The sequence below is a fragment of the Hippoglossus stenolepis genome, chromosome 20 (genome assembly GCF_022539355.2).
Source record: "Hippoglossus stenolepis isolate QCI-W04-F060 chromosome 20, HSTE1.2, whole genome shotgun sequence".
Taxonomy (NCBI): Eukaryota; Metazoa; Chordata; class Actinopteri; order Pleuronectiformes; family Pleuronectidae; genus Hippoglossus; species Hippoglossus stenolepis.
The window spans coordinates 10,772,206-10,791,697 of record NC_061502.1 but is presented as its reverse complement, the minus strand read 5'-3'; the positions used below and the strand labels follow the sequence as shown (position 1 = coordinate 10,791,697).

Genomic DNA, 19,492 nt, shown 5'->3' with positions numbered 1-19,492 from the left:
GTTTTGCATCCATGTGAGCAGCGCACGTGTTCTGATATAAAAAACATTCACTTTTTAAATAGTCCCCTTAAATTCTGTTCGCATAGTTGTATTTTGAAAGTTGTGCCCGGAAGTTGTCGTCACCCTGAAGTTCACCAGGTCACCCGGCTTTATTGTGAAAGCTGAAGGCGGAAGTCCCCGGACGTGCGCTCTGTGTGAGGAGGAAGAGGTTTGTCCACAAAGATTCACCGTTAACTGGTTAGTTTTTTGTTTTGGTTTCACTACAATGAGCTGAAGAGGTAGCGAACCATGTAAAGATAACATTTCACACGCACACACCCGGGCAAACACGCACAACCGGCGGGCAACAGCGGAACTAGCTCGCCCTCGGTGGGACGGTAGACTGCTAGCCCGCTAAGCTAGCGAAGCTAACAACTTTTCGTTCATTATTGCTGGGGCACTTTTCTTTGTTGCTAGCTAGCGGGTAGCTTGTCTTCACAACAGCAGCAGTGTTGTGTGGTTGTTTATTGTTTGTCCCCCCCACCTCCCCCTCCCCCGCAGCCGTTTGTTGTCACCGAATCGGACACAAACACAGAGAGGAAGTTGATTCAGTTGTGCTAAATGAGTTTGTGAAACATGACTCGCAGACGCCGGGCAACATTAGCTAGCATCCTTTCCCCAAACACCTACATCGGATGCGTTGCTAAGCAGTACAGCACAGCCCCGGGAGTGGCTAACATATCCAACAATTTAAACACTTGCATTAGAGAGGGTTTTTATTTAAAGGTGATTCTGTGAAATGTTTGAAGCAATTGCTCGTATGTGTCTTTCAGATGCACGTGCGATTCGTGTTTTGAGCCCCACTTCCCGAAACCTCCAGTAAAGGAGACCCACAGAGTTGGAGAGACCAGATCAGCTGGTGCTGCAAGACCCGTCCCAGCATTTGTGTACTTTGATGCAGGTTTACTGTAAGTACAGCTGCTCTCACACAGGGACTGTCTCTGTGCTGGTTCATCACACTGCATGTGCATTTCTCAATGAAAAGACAAATCAAATGATTTTTTTATGATAAATATATTATTAAAATAGGTACTGGGCTGCACTAGAGCGGCTGCTGATAGACTGATGTCTAGGTCCCTCAGGTCTTATCACACTCATCTGATCATCCTTACACTGGCTTCCCATCAAATTCACATTTCATCTTAAGATACATGTTTTCACACACAGAGCACCACATGGTCCGGCCCCTGCTTCATCCATACAACCAGAGACTCGGGTCCTTTGACCAGGGCTTACTGGTTGTCCCACGTACCCAATTAAAGAAATATGGTTATCATGCTTTCAAAGTTGTGGCCTCAACACTGTTTTTACTGTCATTCCGTTGCATGTTGTTAACCGACTTTTATTGCATGTGTTTTTTGTGCATTACTAAATTCTGGTGTTATTTACATTAAATAAAATGTATTTAGCTGACACTTTTATCCAAAGCGACTTACAATTAGTGCATTCAACATCTATGAGGGGCCGTTTTTAGGGGTTCAGTATCTTGCCCAAGGACACTTCGGCATGCAGATGGGGAAGAGTGACGATCGAACCACCGACCTGGTCGGACGAACACTCTCCCCCTCTGCCACAGCAGCCTATTTAATTTATGTGCAGCACGTTGTGACTTTGGTCTTAGGAAGGTGCTATATTTAATAAACTATACTTATTGCTAACTAAATCGCTTTTGTATTCAGTGTGTTTAAAAATACTGACTGAAAAAAAAAGTTTGTCTAAAGCTGTCAAGTTGATTATTTCAAATCCCTAAAATACTAATCAAGCATGGGCCCTTTCCTTTTTAGAGCCAGTCTTGTCTCCCTGTCCGACCGTCCATGAAATGGTGGTTATGGTGGTGTTGCTGATGGATGCGTGAGGAGAAAGCCCCTGTGGTATCTTGGCTGCACCACACAACTTCCACATGGATTCCGGCAATGATGACGCACTTGATATCATTATCACTAATGTGGTGGCGACCTTCAGGACGAGGTGTCACCTCAACTTACGCACCATTGCCTTAGAGGGAGTCAATGTCATCTATAAGCCAGAATGTGGGGTAAGGAAGCTAAATGCTGCAATGGAGAGATTGTTCCTGTAAAAACTAGAGAAATGTAATATATTTAAATGTTTACAACTGCACTGTATTACCAAATCTTTTTTGCTCCGCTTAAGAATCGAAAAAATGGACCATGTCTTACTGTTTTCAGAAAGTCCTGATGAAGCTTCGTAAGCCCAAGATAACAGCCTCGATTTGGTCCTCAGGGAAAATCATCTGCACTGGAGCAACAAGGTAACACCTACCACACAAAATGCAATGGCTGCCAAAGGTTTGCCATTTCTCTCTGGACTTGTATTGTTGGTGCAGTTAATGGCGGTATTGGCACAAGAGGTAGAGAGGTCGCGCACTAACAGAGTTGTTGATTCGATCGCTCAAATGTCCAGTCCTTCCTTGGGCAAGATACTGAACCTCCACTCAGCACTGTTGGAATGTGTACGTGAATTTGACTTGTGCCACAAAGCACTTTGAGTGATTGATGAGACTAGAAAAGCAATACATAAATACAATCTATTTACCATTTAATGTTGACTTAACCGACTCATGAGATCCCCAATCAACTGCCAATAATGCAATGACATTATCATTTGACTTCCCATAGATGCAGTGCTGATATTAGAGCTAGTGATTACATCTACTGTAAATCAGCCACCACATAGTAGCACAGTGATGATTTTGTTTGCTGAACCTAAAATGATTCTAAATGTTGCAACTTGCTGTTTGTGTTTCATTTCTTGCATGTTTAGCTATATACATCATGTATACAATTCTGAATGTTGATTCTCACTCCTGGTCTTCTCTTTCAGTGAGGATGATGCGAAACGTGGTGCTCGCAGGTTAGCGCGCTGTCTCCAGAAGCTAGGCTTCAAGGTGAGGATGATCACATCGCTGTTTGTTAACAACATTAAAATAGTTTTAAAAAATGTTTATGTGCAGAAGCATAAATACGATGCTAACTAGACAATTATTTGAAATTTTTAAAGCTGATACAGAGTTTATTAAAATTACTGTTGATGTATTGCATTGCAAGAGTTAAATTGGGAACATTCTGAAAGAATAATTGTGAATAATATTTATAATAATTGTTTATTTACAATTCACAAAAATCTAAACCCCAAATAACACAATCTGTTATTAATGATATACAGTACATTGATTTCTAAATATTTATTTAAATCATAGGCCCTGTGATCAAGAATATGTCTCATTGTCATAGTAACATAAATTCGGTTTTTCGAGATCATCAGTTTTTACGAGGGAAACATTTTTCATGAAGAACAAAATCCTCTTTTTGCTTCATTGAACTCTGTTCAGCACTTTGTTTTGTTTTAACTCTCATTTGCTTAAATCCAGTCAAGTCTCATGACTCGCTGTTTAGAAAACAACAGCTTGTGACCAAGGCAACCTGCAGATTGCTCTACAATGTAAATGGCTGCTCTCTGAGATTTGCATTTGTTTAAGTTGAAGCTTTATTCAGTAAGTCACTTGTTAAGGCTAATCTTAAGAAATCTGAGCATCATTAAATCTTGAAGAAGTCTTTTAAGTTTTGGTGCTATAAAGTGTGCATCCATATCAAGTGTCACAGTGTGTGTTTTGTGTGTCCAGGTGAGGTTTTCAGCCTTCAAAGTCGTGAACGTGCTGGCAGTTTGCTCCATGCCCTTTTCAGTCCAGCTCATAGAGTTTACGCAGAACAACCGCCCCATTGCCAGGTAATCCAGTTCCTTCACATCACCACCACCCTTATATGATAGAATAAGAAAGTTATCACTATTATCTTCATCAACATTTTTATTCTTATTATCCAGATGTTTAAGTGTTAAGAAAGCTTAAGATTTAATTTAATGCACTGTGATTTTGCTTGTGTAGAGCACACAAGCAAAAATAGACTCTACCCCCTCAGTTATCAGTCCAGAATCTCCTGTGCTTCATGATGTTTACTTAAGTTCAAGTTTGAGTCATGAATTATGATTCAATAAAGTCAAAGAATAATAATTTCAGACACCCTCAGTACATGTCTTTAAGATCTTAGACTTTACTAGTGCTTCCATATTTACTTGTATAGGCTGACCTCTAGTGGTGAGAGCAGGAAGCCAGATGCCAGCCAAACGGCTGACAACTCGTTTAAGTCCAGTTATCTTTATTTACTCTGTGCTTTTCACAGTAGAGCCGTATCCAAGGCGCATTGGAAACTCACAGTAGAACAGGCAGTGTTGTAGGAGGAACAGGTCTCTGTCATGTGAGGGAAATGTCGCTATACCTCAGCCTTGCACTGTAATTTTACAGTATAAAATCTCGTTTGAGCAAACTAATGTCCAATACATAAAATCACTTTTTAGAAATGAATTACAATGTATTAGAACTTCCTACTGTACCATATTTGATCAAAATGACATGTTTTTCCACATCATGCATGATTTTTCTGCATGATGTTTGGTCACTGAGTAATTTCCTCCTGCTTTGAGTGTATTGAATGGAAAGATGGTTCAGGGAGAGGACGAGCAGCTCAGCAGGACTAGTTACCTGCTTTCTCTCCACTGGATGGCGAATCCATGTTGTTGCGGAAAGCCCTGATCGACATACTAGTGTAGAACAACCTAATTCTCTTGTTTACATGACAACAGATTGAATACTGCCATGTGACATGTTGTAAACAGACTTAAGTTTTTGGTGTCTTTGCTGTACTCATCCATGTGTGTGTTTTTTTTTTTGTGTTAGTTACGAACCAGAGCTCCATCCAGCTGCCACATACAGGATCAAACATATCAAGGCTACTATTCAAGTGTTCTCCACTGGCAGCATCACAGTTACAGGTATGAATTTCTCTCACCGCCCTTATAACACACAGCTAGAGGGCACACAAGCTTAAAGGATTGACGTCATGCAGTTGTAGCTTTTACAGTCTGCTATGCCCCTAAAAGCACTTTGTAAACAACCTAACCCCTCTTGGAATTTTGCCCTAGAGTGAAATAGTTTATTAATCATAACGTAACCCCCACAAGGTAGTTCTGTTCTTTTTTCTTTATGTGACCTTTCTGCTTTTTAATTGTGCTCAAAACCTTTTCTTATACCCACCCTACCCCCCCCCCCACCCCCGACCAAATGAAGGACCAAATGTGCAGAATGTGGCCACGGCTGTGGAGCAAGTCTACCCACTACTGTTTGAGTGTAAAAGGGCCCTCCGCAAATAAAGGAATTGCAGGCCCAACAAGACGGAAGACGGAAGTGAAAGAGAAGACAAGACCGAGGAAGCACCTTATCTGTGGAGATTATTTCCTTGATTTTATGACTACACGGCAACAGCCCATCCACAAATGTCTTAAACATAACCGACGGGTCATATTGAATTACCTGGAACCTCAGCAGCCCCACTTGAAATCTTAAACTCTCACAAAAATGTCAGTGTTGTTGTGGATTCTGTGGCTTTTGTGATTTTTTTTTTTTAACAGTCGACGTGCAAATGTCTTCCAATCCAGAGACTGCTCCTCTGAAGCTGACTCGCACTGGAGGGTGGTGGAAGTATTTTGCTCTCGCTCTTTACCTGCTCTGGGTGCTTCTGCATGGACACAGAAAGACCAACTTTTTAAATGCTTTAGTCTCAACTCTTACCCTATACACAGCAAGACGTCCAATTTACTGCTTTTTCAGGAAGAATCTCCGTCCACAATTTATTTGAAGAGGTGTTAACACTAATACAGGACATCACTGTATTGTGCACGTTAATGCATGAAGAGAAAACGGCAGTTATCACCACGGACTGATGGTGGGGGGGGATGTCCTTTTTTAAAGCTGCATATTTCTGCTCACAATGTGTTTTCATCTCTGATTTTAATTGTTGCACACTTCCTGATTTTCTTCGGTTGTCAGTTCCCTATTAATGCGTTCTTACTTCACAACTGTGGCGTTGGATCAGATTGCACACACATCATGTCGATATTTTAATTTCTTGTCATTTCCTGATCATTTTTAATATTTAACTGTTCTTTTAAGATTAGGTTTGGACACTGTACAGAATAAGATTGATGTCCTAAGTGTTGGAAGTTGTGAACAGTTTTTAAAAGGGTTTCGAATATTTTATTATGAAGCCGCAGACCTGCTCTCGCTAAACACAGCTTTGGAGTGGTTACTGAGGAATAAAGTGGCACTGAGAAAAAACCCTTCCAAAAAAAGCTATGGAAACTGTCCAGAATTGTTCAGGACGCAGGTCAAAGTGGAAACTCATTGTGAAAAAAGCATTTTAAAGTGATGGTGTCTGCTCTGGTCTGTCATACAAAGCTGTACAGCAGTTAGAAATGTCATCCGTCTGACCTGTGGTTTAAAAACTGCAACATCATGTATGATTACTAACAGTGTTTTAAAGAGGATGTGTTGATATCATGCTGATGCCAAACCTTCCATAGTATATCCTCCTTTTAAATGACAGTGAAACAAAATACTTCTCAGTGGAAACTACAGTCTTTGTTGTAACTTGGCTGCTGACACTTGTGCTGACATCCATCGAGGTAACATGCGTGTATATATATAATAATGCGAGCGATGAGAAAGATGTTGTAAAATATCTTTGTCATGTTGTTTGAAATATGTGGGATGGTGTCTTTTTGAACCAGTGTCAACCGAGGATTTGTGACACTTGTTCGGAGTTTTGTATTTTGTATAAATTAATAAAGGTTAATAAAAAAAAAGCCAAACTCTCTCCTAAGTCCTTTTAATCGTTATTTTTCCATTTATCCTTATTACAGGTTGTATTCACCAGTCTCAACAGAATACTCTTTAAAATGTGTTTTCAATGTGACAGACTTAAATACATCTCTACATTCAAAAGTACAGATTCAAATGTGCATTATTCTTTTCTCGCTGCAAGACATTCAACTTGTTGATTAACTAAGTTTCATTTTGGCATCAATGACAAAAGTGAAACAAAACTTTCTCGTACCACAACAGAACTTGTTGATAAATGATTTACCCTGATGGATTCAGTATGTTTTCTAGTTTGAGGATTCAGCAGTAAACCAGTGGAGCCTGTTGTGTTCATTCATTATCACGAGCTTGTTCCCATAAAATGTAAATGACACGCAGCTCTTCCTGAGACTAATGTGTACTTATCATACACTCACAGACACACACACGCACACACTACTGTGTCATTTCAGGTCACAATACATCCTTGTACATAAATGGTGTGACTCGTTTGAGCCTAAGGTGGAAAATCCCTATCAGCATTAAAGTATATTCAAATGGAATAGAGTTGTAAAAAAACATGTGAACCCTGAGCTACTTTTCCATTATCCTATTCCCTACTGAATTGTTTGTGTAATTTCCACCATCATTAATGTTCCTTATCTGAAGCTAGAAGCAACTACCTGTATATGACCGAGACAATACAGCTCTTTTCAGACATGAAGTTTGGAAAATGTCCATAAAATTGGGTCTAGACATTCTCTGGAGTTTTTATACATATGAAGAACATAGAAGGATTTTATCTTGCGTCACGTCAACAGGAAACTGTCCGGAACAATCAGGCGAAGGGCCGGCGTCTAGGTAGAACGTGCAGGAGGCAGGACATGATGTAGAAATTCGGATAGAGAAATCACATGTTTTTATTTACAGCACATCTACACCCGCTTCAGTTTTATTGTCTAAAAGCTCTAAAATCTTGTCTTTCCAAGTTGACACTGGCGTCTTCTACGTGTTTGGCACTTCTTTTTTCATCCTGAGATATTTGTATTCTTCCAGTTTTGCATCTCTTGCAGGTTTTCCGGACATTTTCCTGCTGTATTCTCACGCGGGATCTCTCGGACACTTTCCAGACATTTAACTGAAAAGTTCCGGGAAATATCCAGAGCAACTGACTCGTACAGCCCATCTGGAAAATGTCTGGAAAATGTCCGGAGTTCAGTGCATGTCTGAACAGCTCTACTTAAATGTTTGTTTTCCTCAATGCTTCAGCTCGACTGAGGTCCACAGTTGGTAAAAGGTCTCAGATGTTCACCGGCACCTCTGGCGACGTGGTGCCGCTGATCAGACTCTCCTTAGGCTGCACCTGCCGAAAGAGGTTCACCTGGAAAGGCTTCCTGACAAGGCCGAGGGAGGAGAGAGAGAGAAGATAAAAGAGATGGATTTCACAAACTTAGTTCACGAGAAAAAAAATGATAACGAGGTCACGTGACAGCTGATGCTCACTTCTTGGCCAGTTCCTTAGATATCTCCTCCAGAGTGCGACCTTTGGTTTCAGGCACGCAGAGGATGACGAACACCAGGAGAACAAAGCTCATGGCGGAGTAGAGGAACATCACATTGGGAACACCGATCCTTTCTGGAAAAACAGAAACAAAATGGCAGAGAATGTCTTTAAACGTCTGCTTATAATCTCATATGTGAAAACGTATATGTGTTTTGCTTGCTACAAACTTGCTTGCTTTTTTTGTGACACACAAGACAAAGAAAGATGACAAATATGACTGGTAAACAGTCACCTTCACTCTCTGGTGCTGCAAAATCTGACAAACTGTCAAATATCCCATGTTTCAATAGTGACGAACTTTTTAAACATATAAATCCCAAAGTGTTATGACTCAGCGTCAGATGCAAAGTGTGACTGATGTGACTACTTTTAATTTTAATTTTAATGTGACTAATCTAGTTTCCTGGCAGTTGTCATAAATGTGTTTAGTACATTCAACTTTTCTTTCACAGGTATTTGCCTGACCTGGATGAAAGATGAAAATACAAAAAATCGGTTGAATGGTTATTCAATGGGAATTGGTTGAGTAGCTTTTGCGCAATCATGCAAGATAAACTATTATTACCACACTGGGGTTGTATGCCTCCTCAACCAGTGCGAGTTTCCATGTACATATTTCTACATACTTTTGTATCAGATTCATATCAGGTCACTGTAACGTAATCACCTTATCTGGAATCTTAGTCCAAGTGAGTCAAGTATTTTACATTCAAGAGGCCAAAAACACATTTGTGTCTTTGACCTTCAACCATCAAATAATATACTAAATTAATCATTGAATCCAAGTGAATTGCAGCAGATTGAACACAGACACTCTGTGAGGCCACCGTGACCTTGCCCTTTAGCTACCAAAATCATAATAGTTATTCATTGCATCCAAGTGAATGTTTGTGCCAAATGTGAAAGGATTCCCTGAAGGTGTTCCAAAGATATCACCTTCACAAGGCAAAACAATGTGCTTGTGAGGTCATTGTGACCTTGACCTTTGACCACCAAAATCTAGTAGTTTTTTTTTAACCAAATTTGAAGAAATCCCCTAAAGGTAATCTTGAGACGCAGAGCACGAATGGGACAGACGGACGGACAGCCAGAAAACCTAATGCCTCTGGCGCTGAGGCATAAAAAGCCACGTACCAGTGAAGGTGAGGAAGGTCATGGAGATGAGCAGGTTGGTGGCCCAGTTCACTGCGGACACCACAGACACGGCCCTGCCTCTGACTCCCATCGGAAAGATCTCGCTGAGAACCACATACACCACTGGAAAAGAAATAGCATGAACCATTATACCACCATGTGTCTCATAGAGACAGTTTGAAGCTGTAAAGTCGGGGTTCACACTGAGTCATCTGGGGAACTGGAGCATTGTTATCGTGTGACAGCGACATGTTGTACTTTGTACTTAACAACACATGTTTGTGCAAATTCAGCAGACGAATGTTAACAGGTAAATAAATGGATATGGATCATAGCTGGACTTCTGCATCATCATCATCATTACTATTATAACTATTATGTTTTCACCCCGTTCGTATGTGTATTAGCAGGATTAAGCAAAAACTGCTAAACCAATTCAATTACATTTTGTGGAGGGGTGGGGAGTGACCTTAACATTGCCTAATAGGGCAATTATTACTTTAATTAGCAGTAATACCTCGGTGTGTGTTAAGCTTCAGTTACTTTCTTCCCTTGACACTTCCCTATTGGTTAACAACTGGTAATACAAGTCTGCCAAGTTACTATGGGCAAGGCAATTGTATTTATAAAGCACCTTTCATAGCACCTGCAGTGTAAGAGCTAATCATGCAAACCTTGTTTTTCGAACACAAGAGGCCTGAGGGCGTCTAACTTTAATGCGTTGTTTGTTACCAATTGCTAGTTTGATATCTGTGTGTGCTCTGATAGCAGTGTAAGTAAACCGAATGGGTGCTTACTTGGTCCGAGGCTAATGGAGAAAGCTGCCACATACACCAGCAAACTGATCAGTGACGCCCACTTCAGCGAGGGAGACACTTCTACTCGAGTCCTCCCTCCTCCCAGCTCCCCAATCCCATCATCCTCTCTGTTAGTCCTCTGCGCCTCCTCGCCGCTCCACTGGCCGGGGAGGCCGGTGGAGGAAAACTCAATGTCGTCCAAGTCTGTCGAGGTTCCGTTTAAATCCCACAGGGTGTGTGTGAGGTTTGGTGTCGTGTGACTTTTACACAGACTGGTGAGGTGAGTATGGCTTTGCAGCGTCAGTGTGCCGAGCACGGCCAGCGAAATTCCCATCGCAATGGCACCCACGCACAAAAAGCTCTTGGTTCCCAATCGGTCGACCAGCAGCACAGCGGGGATGGTGCCGATTACTTTGACCACTCCGAACCCTGTGGAGGCCAAGGTGGCTGCAGCGTCACTGTTGAAGCCCACACTGAGGAGGAGTGGTGAAGCGTAGGACAGGATGTTGGGCTGACCCGTGACCTGCTGGAGGAAAACTAAAGCTACACCCGTTAGCAGCCGGGAACGTAGGTTGGATTTGGCACTGAACAACTCCCAGAAAGAGTGTTCTGACTCCGCTTTTAGTCCAGATTGGATGTCTGTGAGCTCCGTCTCTATATGTTCCTTAAGCCCGCCCCTCATTCTGAGCAGCACTGCCTTGGCCTGCTCCACTTTGCCCTGAGTGACCAGGAAGCGCGGGCTGCACGGGAGGAAGAGGAGTGCACCTATTTGCAGCAGCGCAGGGGGGATCACTAGTCCAAACGTATACGCCCAGCCACGAGGCAGAGTGGCGAAGGCGTAACTGCAGCTGAATCCCAGCATGACGCCCACAACCAGCATCAGCTCATACAGTGTCACCAGCAGACCCCTCCTCTCACTCGGAGAGATCTCTGCAATGTACAGACACGCTGCCGTCCCCGACAGCGCCGTGCCCATGCCGACGATCACCCGGCCGAGTGTGATAGCGACAAGCGAAGGCACGGCGATGACCACGATGGTCCCTGCGACCACCAGGGCGTCGCTCAGCAGCAGAGAGCAGCGGCGGCCGTAGCGATCGAGCACAGGACCTCCGGCCAGGCAGATGAGGAGAGCGCCGAGCAGGTGGGAGCTGACCAGCAGTTCCTGTTCCCGGCAGGAGAGGGAGAGGAGTCCGCGCAGCTGCAGCAGGACCCCGGAGGTCAGGCCCATTTCATAACCCAGCATCAGGCCACTCAAAGAAGCGGCTACAGCTGCTACCACCACCAGCCAGCTGCAACCTGGAGACAGGGACAGAGACACAGAGTCAGAGGACACAATTACAGATATCACACTGTATAACCCCAACCAAGGAACAGTCTGGTGCCATTGTCCGTCCTCTGGGACTTAAAGAACAAGTTGGAAGGTTTAACACAACTATGTCAACTTTTGTCGTGTCATATCAGAATTTACATTTGTGTTTGCTTGAAGGGAAATTTCTAAGTAAATTCCAAGACCATGTAGGGAGACTTCCAGTTCCTTGTTACGACACAATACCCAGGAAGCGCAATCGAGTCGCTCAAGCATGACGTTTCTGACTTAGAGGAACTATAACAAAACGCGCGAGTGTTTTTTCCCCAGAGTTTTTGGGTTGGTAGACATGCCAGATACCCACATTAACCTGTAGAAGCACTAACAAAGTGGAATTTGCATGCTATGTCCCCTTTAATATATGTTTTTATATATATATATTTATTTGTATCAGAACTCTTTACTCCCTTATATCAATACATGAAGGTTCTGTATTTCTACTAGAGGCACCACAGACTAAGAAAATTTACATTTTTTGCTCTGGCGCCTTAAACCTAACCGCAGGTTTCGTAATTAAAAGGTAAACTTTTTTAATCTAATATTTTTTCTAAGAATAACACCCGTTATCTTCCAGATCAATCATGTTAACGTGTATGCTGAAGTACGGCTGACTCTATCCTACGACCTCTCTGGAATGGGGTCAACGAGATGATTAATTGTTCCTTCTGGTCAAACACGTGTTCTTGTTTACAGCAAGTCGACTTTTAAAAGCAGCTGATAATCTCACGTGCAGTTGTTGAAACCAGGGTGAGATAACATGCAGCAGAAAGGGGGGGACAGGCCACACGTGGAATTGGAATCAATCACAGAATCTCATTGGATGAAATGGAAGACTGCCATGTTTCAGCTTGGTGCACCCATGTGTCTTCGGGTTAAAAAGAGTCACAGAAAAATGTAGTGCACAGTAAAATGGAGGATTCGGCAAATGCCACTAACATGATGCATGATGAAAGAGGAGGAACGATGTAAAAGGCCAGATTGCTTTAATAAATAATTATAATATTAACAAATATATATTTAAAGAAGTGTATGACATAACGTTTGGCAGGAACACAGCTTTTCCCCCCCTGTAGGTTTCCCCCCTCAACCATGAAGTTGTCTTAAAGTGATGACTGTGTGGAATCAGAGGTCAGAAGTTCACAGAAAGAATGCTAAGGCTATCTTACAAGCAATTGTGTGTGTGTGTGTGTGTGTGTGTGTGTGTGTGTGTGTGTGTGTGTGTGTGTGTGTGTAGGGTCTTGCATGTATCACAGTGAACTAACAGATTCATTATCATTAGAGTGAGGCAGATAGAGGATGATAACTGATGAGCTCATCATATAGACGCTGATATGAAAAACGTTCCCGTAATATTCAAAAGATAGAAGAACACTCAACAGTGATAGGCCGAAGATTCAAATACTCGTGTGTTAAACTGCAATTGTGCTGATAACATGATAGGAACTCTTTTTCCTTTTCCTTCTAATTTAATTATTATGGTGCCACACACACACACACACACACACACACACACACACACACACACACACACACACACACACACGCCGCACACGCGCACGCACAGTTATTTGTCTTGACTGTTGCACTGCACACCCTCAAACTGTCTCTCTCCTTAAATGACATTTTCACAAAGTCTTTCGGCAAATGTCAGGTTTCTTAATCCTGAAACATTCAAATATGCTGTTTACACCAAACACTTTAAGAACACCTACACTTGCTTATTCATGCAAATCAGCCAATCATGTGGCAGCAGTGCCATGCATAAAACCTTGTAAATACAAGCCAGGAGCTTCAGTTAATGCTCACATCGAACATCAGGGGGGTAAAAATGTGACTTAGTATTTGTGAAACTACTGATCTCCTGGGATTTACATGCACAGCAGTCTCTAGTTTACTCAGACTGGTGTGGGTCAGCGTGAGCTGGTTGCATAAACTCTGTTGTGCGCTACTTATGCATTTCTCTCAAATGCTAAAGCACATTAACTAACTAACAGTGAGTCCACACACACAAATTGCAAATCCGGGTTAGATCACACATTGTACAACCACTGGGTGTACACAGTGTCAAGCATCGTGTGTATTTCTCAATAGCAGATCAACATTTATCAACCTTACACTCCGCGTTCACTTTAACGAAGAGAGGTTGGGCACAAATTTTAATTAGTACAAGTAATGCCAGGGTGAGGTTATATGACCTGTTGTTTTTAGCCAGTCTAACAATACAGATATGTCAGAATGTGTGTGTGTGTGTGTGTGTGTGTGTGTGTGTGTGTGTGTGTGTGTGTGTGTGTGTGTGTGTGTGTGTGTGTGTGTGTGTGTGTGTGTGTCGATGTGAGAAGGAGAGAGAGGGAGAGAATGGATCAAGGAGAAGCTTGGTCAATCAATGCTGATGTGCAACAAGATTTGAACCAATAAATCATTATGTGGTCTGTGTTGATATTGTGTCGGTGACCTCCAACATCCTGAGACAAATATGCCTGTATAAACCTGTGAAACATAATTTAATTAGATAACGATAGTTTACCCGTACAATGCACGACCGTAAGCGCCTGTGAGCATTCAACATAAGTTGTTTTCAAATTGTATTTGGTTCATTTCTGTCTAAATGGAAGTGAAAAACACCCCAACAAGAAATAAAGAGAATAAAGGAGCTTGGTCCCGACCGACCTAAAATACAGATTCAGCAGCAAGTGATGAAGACGAGCTTACACCCGGGGGCTCCTCTCGCTCCTGTTATGAAAAACAGAGTTGACAAACTGGATGTGGTGTCAGGAACGCCTTTTACTGCTTGCTGTTTCAAAGTGTCGGCACGGAGTCGCTGTGGACAACAACCTAAAACATCTCTCTGAAAAATACTAACGCCCTGAAAGTTGCCACAGCCACAATGAGGCTACATTTACAATGAAGGCTACAGGACTGGCACATTGCATGTTGTGTTGTTTTTGTTGAGTCTGGCTCCAGTTTGTGTCTTCACTTGTGATCAGACCTCACTTATACCCACTCTAATAAACATGCACATTATTTCTGCTCACAAAGACCAAGTGATGTAGTTGTTAGACATTAGTAGCTGTTTGTCCGATGTCGCTGTGTTAAGGTGTGGTGGTGTGAGAAGAAGAGAGAGAGGGAGAAAGAGAGCGGAGCCAAAATAAATTGAGTGAATCACCCACCACCCACTTCACCCCTACGGGCAATTTAGAGTCTCCACTCAACCTGAGCTGCACGTCTCTCGACTGTGGGAGAGAAAAGCCACCTCTGTCAGTGGCGTCTGCGTCATGTGAACAGGAAAATGTTTTAGTGTGAGGTGACATAGTTAATCTAACCATCCGGAACATCTCTTCAAGACAGGTTCAAGGTAAGTTATGTTTTCACACAGATGACTTGATACTCGGTCATGTGCAATGTCACATTTTTGGTTTTGTGCCACTCAGGTCAGAGTGACCAGCACACGACCATTAAACCATTAACAACTTCTGGTTTCAGGTTTCAGATTAATCAGAGCTCGAGAGACTTCAGTTTTTTTGTTGCAGTTGATTGATCTCTTATTTAAACACCTTATCCAGTTTCAGGAGAAAAGTTTACCGAGTTATCTCTGGATAAACTTTGCTGACTAAAACTCTTTATGCAGTAAATGCAGTCCAAGTTCCAGATGGGTGGGTGGTGTACTCAGTAAATTACTGAGATAACTCAAGTTAAGTAGATTCCTGGAACAGACCGAAGATTAGCGTTTGACAAACTGATCTTGAGGTTGATCGTGTTTTATAGAAGACTCACTAGTTTACGGAAGCTCAGTGGTGGAAGCCAAGGGATACAAAAACTCTAGTTGGGGGGCCCATTGAATCCAAATGAAATAATCAGAGCCACCCTCCTCTGACCATTACATTTGTTAGTTCTAAACAAAACACACACCTAAGAAGATGTTATTTTCTTTCAGTAAGAAATTGACGTGTTTACCTGGGCCTCTGGGTGGAGACAGTTTCTGGGTCTCAGAGGTGGAGCTGTCGGGGAGGTAAGAGGTAATCTTCCTGGTCTCAGTGTTGTGGTCCATTGTCGCCCACCACTAACAGTAGCCCTGCAACAGACACACACAGAAACACTGCACTGAGAAACAAACATTTTGTCATATGAGACCCGAGCTGGATTCTGCATCTTTCTCGAAGGAGGACATTTTCCATTTTTTTGGGGATGCCTACGGTGGATATCAACATCTTACCTTAGGATGGCAGTGCCATCGTTTATACTTACGTCCAACAAGACTTTCTTATTTAACCAAAGTAGCCAAAGTTCTCAAATGTTTAATATTATTTTAAATCAAGCACAAGATCTTTGCCTAAAAATAGTCCAAAATGGACAAATGTTACATTCAAATGCATTTTCCTGTTGACTAGATTAAATTTGATGCCATCTCTCAGTGGAGAGCAAACCTCAACTCAATTAGATAATTAAATATTCAGAAGGATCCAACAGAACAAGTTTCAGCTCCACCCTGTGCCACATGCTTGGTTAGTACCTCAGAGTACAAGCACGTCATGGGGGAAGCGTGTGCTGTTCAATTTTGGATTCAGAAAATCAGGCCTAATTTCTCTCACCCAAGAGTTCGCCCATATTTTCACTTTTTCCAAGTGTCAGTTTGTGCAGGAAAAAAGGTGAAAGACAAATAATAGTTCGAACCTCTTGGCCGTCCAGGATTCATCTTTACGGGGGTTGTTCTTTGTAAAATGACATGCCACAGGAACAAGCTACTTGCTGCACACTTGCTGCAATGTGATCAAACTGGGTTTTGTTCCCCGTCCTCAAGAAGGTACATCCCATTGTTTTGCCACTCGCAGTATAGATTGTAATTATGGGTGTGTGCCGACATATTTAATAGGATTCCCAAAGATACCAGACTCCCTTAACAGAAGAGTTAACCTGAGTCACACCCCGCCTCTCCCCCACTGTCAGCTGGAATTGTCTCCATAACCCTTAAGAGATCAGCAGTATAACAAATGAAAGTATTTAGATTTAACATTACAATTAAATAAAAAATGTATTTACAAATATTGTTGTAAATCTGGCAAGCGAAAAAACTTTGGTTAGCATTGATGAAATGTGGTGAGATGTCGCCGTTTATTCCAGCATGCCCCACTTTACAAAAGGTGCCCCATAAAACCAACGGATGCCTTTTGGATCTGGACTGCAGACAAGCCTCCAAATGAAAGCCACGTCATAAATACCAGCTCACAAAAGGACACTACTTGCAGCTCGTTCTGTGACACTGAGACGTTGAGTGAATTTAGAAATACTTTCCAAGACGGTGGTTTTGTAGTGTTTGGCACTGATCCTGTACTTCAACTGCTCAGCTCTAGATTTTTTAAACGTTCCTGTTTGGCGTATTGCTTCCACCACCCCTGTTAGTTCGCTTGTTGGTCTGTTGCTTTGTTCGATTGTCAGCATGATTACGCAAACACCATAGAACAAGATTCCGAGGAAATTTGGGGGAAGGATGGGCCAAGTAGGAACTCCTTTCATTTCAGGCACAGATCCGGACTAATGGAACATTTTAACCAATTTCCCCAAATAATAATAAATCATGAACCTTGATGAAAATATTTATATATCTATATTTAGATATCTATGAGTGTGTGTAATTTGGTGCGGATCCAAATAAAAATCTGTTTATTTGTTATTACGCTGCGATTACGCAAAAACTAGTGGACGGATTGCCCACGAACTTGGTAGAAGAGGTATATGGTGTGGGTCGGGGAAGAAGCCAGTACATTCTGGTGCGGATCCAGATCAGGGGGTGGATTCAAGAAATAGTTTTCAACATTTTTGTTGATTACTCAGAATAATCGAGGGATCTTAATTTTAAAACAATCAGGCGTGTTTAGGGGGACTGAAATGTATGAGTGTGTGCAATCTGGTGCAAATAAAAATCCAGATCTTGTGAAAGCAAATGTGGTTTTATAAAGGGGACTCTCGACTGTTGAGTGCCATCTGGTTTGTTTTGTGAATCAACCCATCATTCTTCCACATTGTTGATTATAATTTCATAATCTGCTTCTTTCTACGAGGCTTGCATTGAATGCTTTCATTGAATGTGTGGCCCTGGTGTTCGCTCTCCTGAGAGTCAGTCTAGCTTGTTGCATGTGTTCTGGACGCTGAACCCCAACAGTCCACCCATTGTCCTGCACCTGCAGTGGCATCTCATTGGTTGTTTCACCACTACAGAGTGGAGGAACTACTTTTCAAAAACAGATGTTTTAAAGTCCCCTGCTCAACTTTAAAAAAAGTTGCAGGGGTGGGTGGGGGGGCGGTTTCCTGGAGGCCAGAAACCACAGACCCCCCTGAACCGAAGGAGACAAAACAGAAGCACTTTAAAAGCAAAGGCCACAACACTGACTTTCAAGTTTGGGCTTGTCCACTATTTTACGTGCAAATGAAGCGTGTGTGGCTGCAATTAAAAGTCCGGATCGCCGTGGATATAAGCAGCAGGAGAGACTCGGTTCCTACCTGACAGCCCTGCCTTGTTTCTGCTGGAGGCTCAGGCCGGGGTCGGTGGCTCCATTCGGTCGAACTCTCGCTCTGCTCCCGGACTCTGGTGACGCTCGTCTCGGTGCAGGCATCCAGCTTGTTTTGGTGAGGACGCACGCTTAGGCCCCGCCCACGCCGGCTCACAGCACCAATAGGAAAACGCGCCTTGGCTTTCACTAGTCCCAACATGGAATCCCATTGGGCCAGTCCTGCCTGTCTTGTATTACCTGCGAGGAAACGCGTTTATGCAGAAGTAATGAACTCCCGTGCGTTCCTATGTCTTCATTATGCTCCATTAATAGTTTATAAAGAGCACGTGTCGACCTTTGCGTCCTGCTGCAGTGACACCAACTCACTGAAGTCAACCGGCATTGGCACACACACACACACACCTGCATCAATAGCGCCGTGTCACTACTTCTGCCTGTGAAAACAAATGGAGGAGCCCACCTGCTGGCTCAGCTGACCCTGCTGGTTCTGGGAAAGCTGCAGGCCCGAGCTGTCGCACCTAACCCCCGCCGCTGCGCACAGGACCGAACAGCGCCCGTGGAGCTGCCGCGATGTCTGTGCTCCACACGTCCACGCGTCCACCCAGATGTTCGGTCTCGACCTATAGGATCTATAGGAACCACTGTCATTTGAGCCTCAGGTTCACCAAAGGCGTGTGTGTGTGTGTGTGTGTGTGTGTGTGTGTGTGTGTGTGTGTGTGTGTGTGTGTGTGTGTGTGTTACGTAATGACTCAGTAACAGATAACTCCTATGCGGACTACTCGTCAGAAAACCAGACTTTCCCATGTCAACAAGTCTTCAACCAGACAAATCGCTCTTTGGAAAGTCACCACTTATCTTATCTGCTGTTATTAATGCTCTGGTTTAATGCTTAAGCACCACTTTTTTAAAACAGTGTTGCAATTGTAGATGACCCCCAAGCTTTCAAGCTGCTTCGCCTTGTTTCCGTTGTGATGAAGATAAATCTTCACATGAGCAGCATGAGAGACACAAATCGAGTTTATTTCAAGCCACTTTTTTTTTTTTTAAACTACTAAAAAGATGAGAGTTTCTAGACAGTTTGAACTCTCAAACAGTTCATGCTTGGGAGTCTGTTAATGTGCGAGCTTTCTTTATCTTAAAACTTGATTTAATGAGTTGAATCAGCTCATCATTTCAGCTTCAAGTTAGATTGATTCATGTTTTATAAGTTTGCTGAAAACTGGCCTTCGGGCTACGTGAAAAATGGAATCTAGAGCCTCCTTTTGGACTCATACCGGTCCTTGTAGAACTGACACCTGCTTAGCTATGATGGTCTTGAAACAATTCAGGCCACAGGGAGCTGTTGACGTATCCGACAACTTCCATCACAATTAGGAGATG

General features: G+C 42.8%; 2 protein-coding genes across 5 annotated transcripts; one reads left to right on the top strand and one right to left on the bottom strand.

Annotated features, from left to right (window-relative positions):
* Positions 1-120: 120 nt before the first annotated feature.
* On the top strand, positions 121-6,770 carry tbpl1 (TBP-like 1). 4 transcript variants are annotated; one of them, XM_035144244.2, is made up of 8 exons: positions 121-208; positions 813-947; positions 1,824-2,074; positions 2,226-2,308; positions 2,881-2,944; positions 3,680-3,783; positions 4,790-4,884; positions 5,180-6,770. In XM_035144244.2, exons 3-8 carry the CDS (start codon positions 1,940-1,942, stop codon positions 5,260-5,262), a joined length of 564 nt encoding a protein of 187 aa, XP_035000135.1. In that variant the 5' UTR covers positions 121-208; positions 813-947; positions 1,824-1,939; the 3' UTR covers positions 5,263-6,770. The 4 variants fall into 4 exon arrangements, with proteins under 4 accessions (XP_035000135.1, XP_035000133.1, XP_035000134.1 ...); XM_035144242.2 differs by having other exon boundaries at positions 135-237; XM_035144243.2 differs by having other exon boundaries at positions 187-278.
* On the bottom strand, positions 6,761-18,438 carry slc2a12 (solute carrier family 2 member 12). The gene is made up of 6 exons (XM_035144241.2): positions 18,102-18,438; positions 15,561-15,678; positions 10,244-11,539; positions 9,447-9,569; positions 8,252-8,384; positions 6,761-8,142 (listed from the first exon to the last, which is right to left on the bottom strand). Exons 2-6 carry the CDS (start codon positions 15,652-15,654, stop codon positions 8,049-8,051), a joined length of 1,740 nt encoding a protein of 579 aa, XP_035000132.1. The 5' UTR covers positions 15,655-15,678; positions 18,102-18,438; the 3' UTR covers positions 6,761-8,048.
* Positions 18,439-19,492: the final 1,054 nt, after the last annotated feature.

Excerpts from the sequence above, each read along its gene's own strand:
- tbpl1 (XM_035144244.2), top strand. The coding sequence starts at position 1,940 with ATGGATTCCGGCAATGATGACGCACTTGATATCATTATCACTAATGTG. Across the intron at positions 3,784-4,789 it reads AACAACCGCCCCATTGCCAG|TTACGAACCAGAGCTCCATC; the intron begins GTAATCCAGTTC and ends TTTTTGTGTTAG. Across the intron at positions 4,885-5,179 it reads TGGCAGCATCACAGTTACAG|GACCAAATGTGCAGAATGTG; the intron begins GTATGAATTTCT and ends GACCAAATGAAG.
- slc2a12 (XM_035144241.2), bottom strand. The coding sequence starts at position 15,654 with ATGGACCACAACACTGAGACCAGGAAGATTACCTCTTACCTCCCCGAC. Across the intron at positions 9,570-10,243 it reads CTCCATTAGCCTCGGACCAA|TGGTGTATGTGGTTCTCAGC; the intron begins GTAAGCACCCAT and ends TTTCTTTTCCAG. Across the intron at positions 8,143-8,251 it reads TCTAAGGAACTGGCCAAGAA|GAAGCCTTTCCAGGTGAACC; the intron begins GTGAGCATCAGC and ends CGGCCTTGTCAG.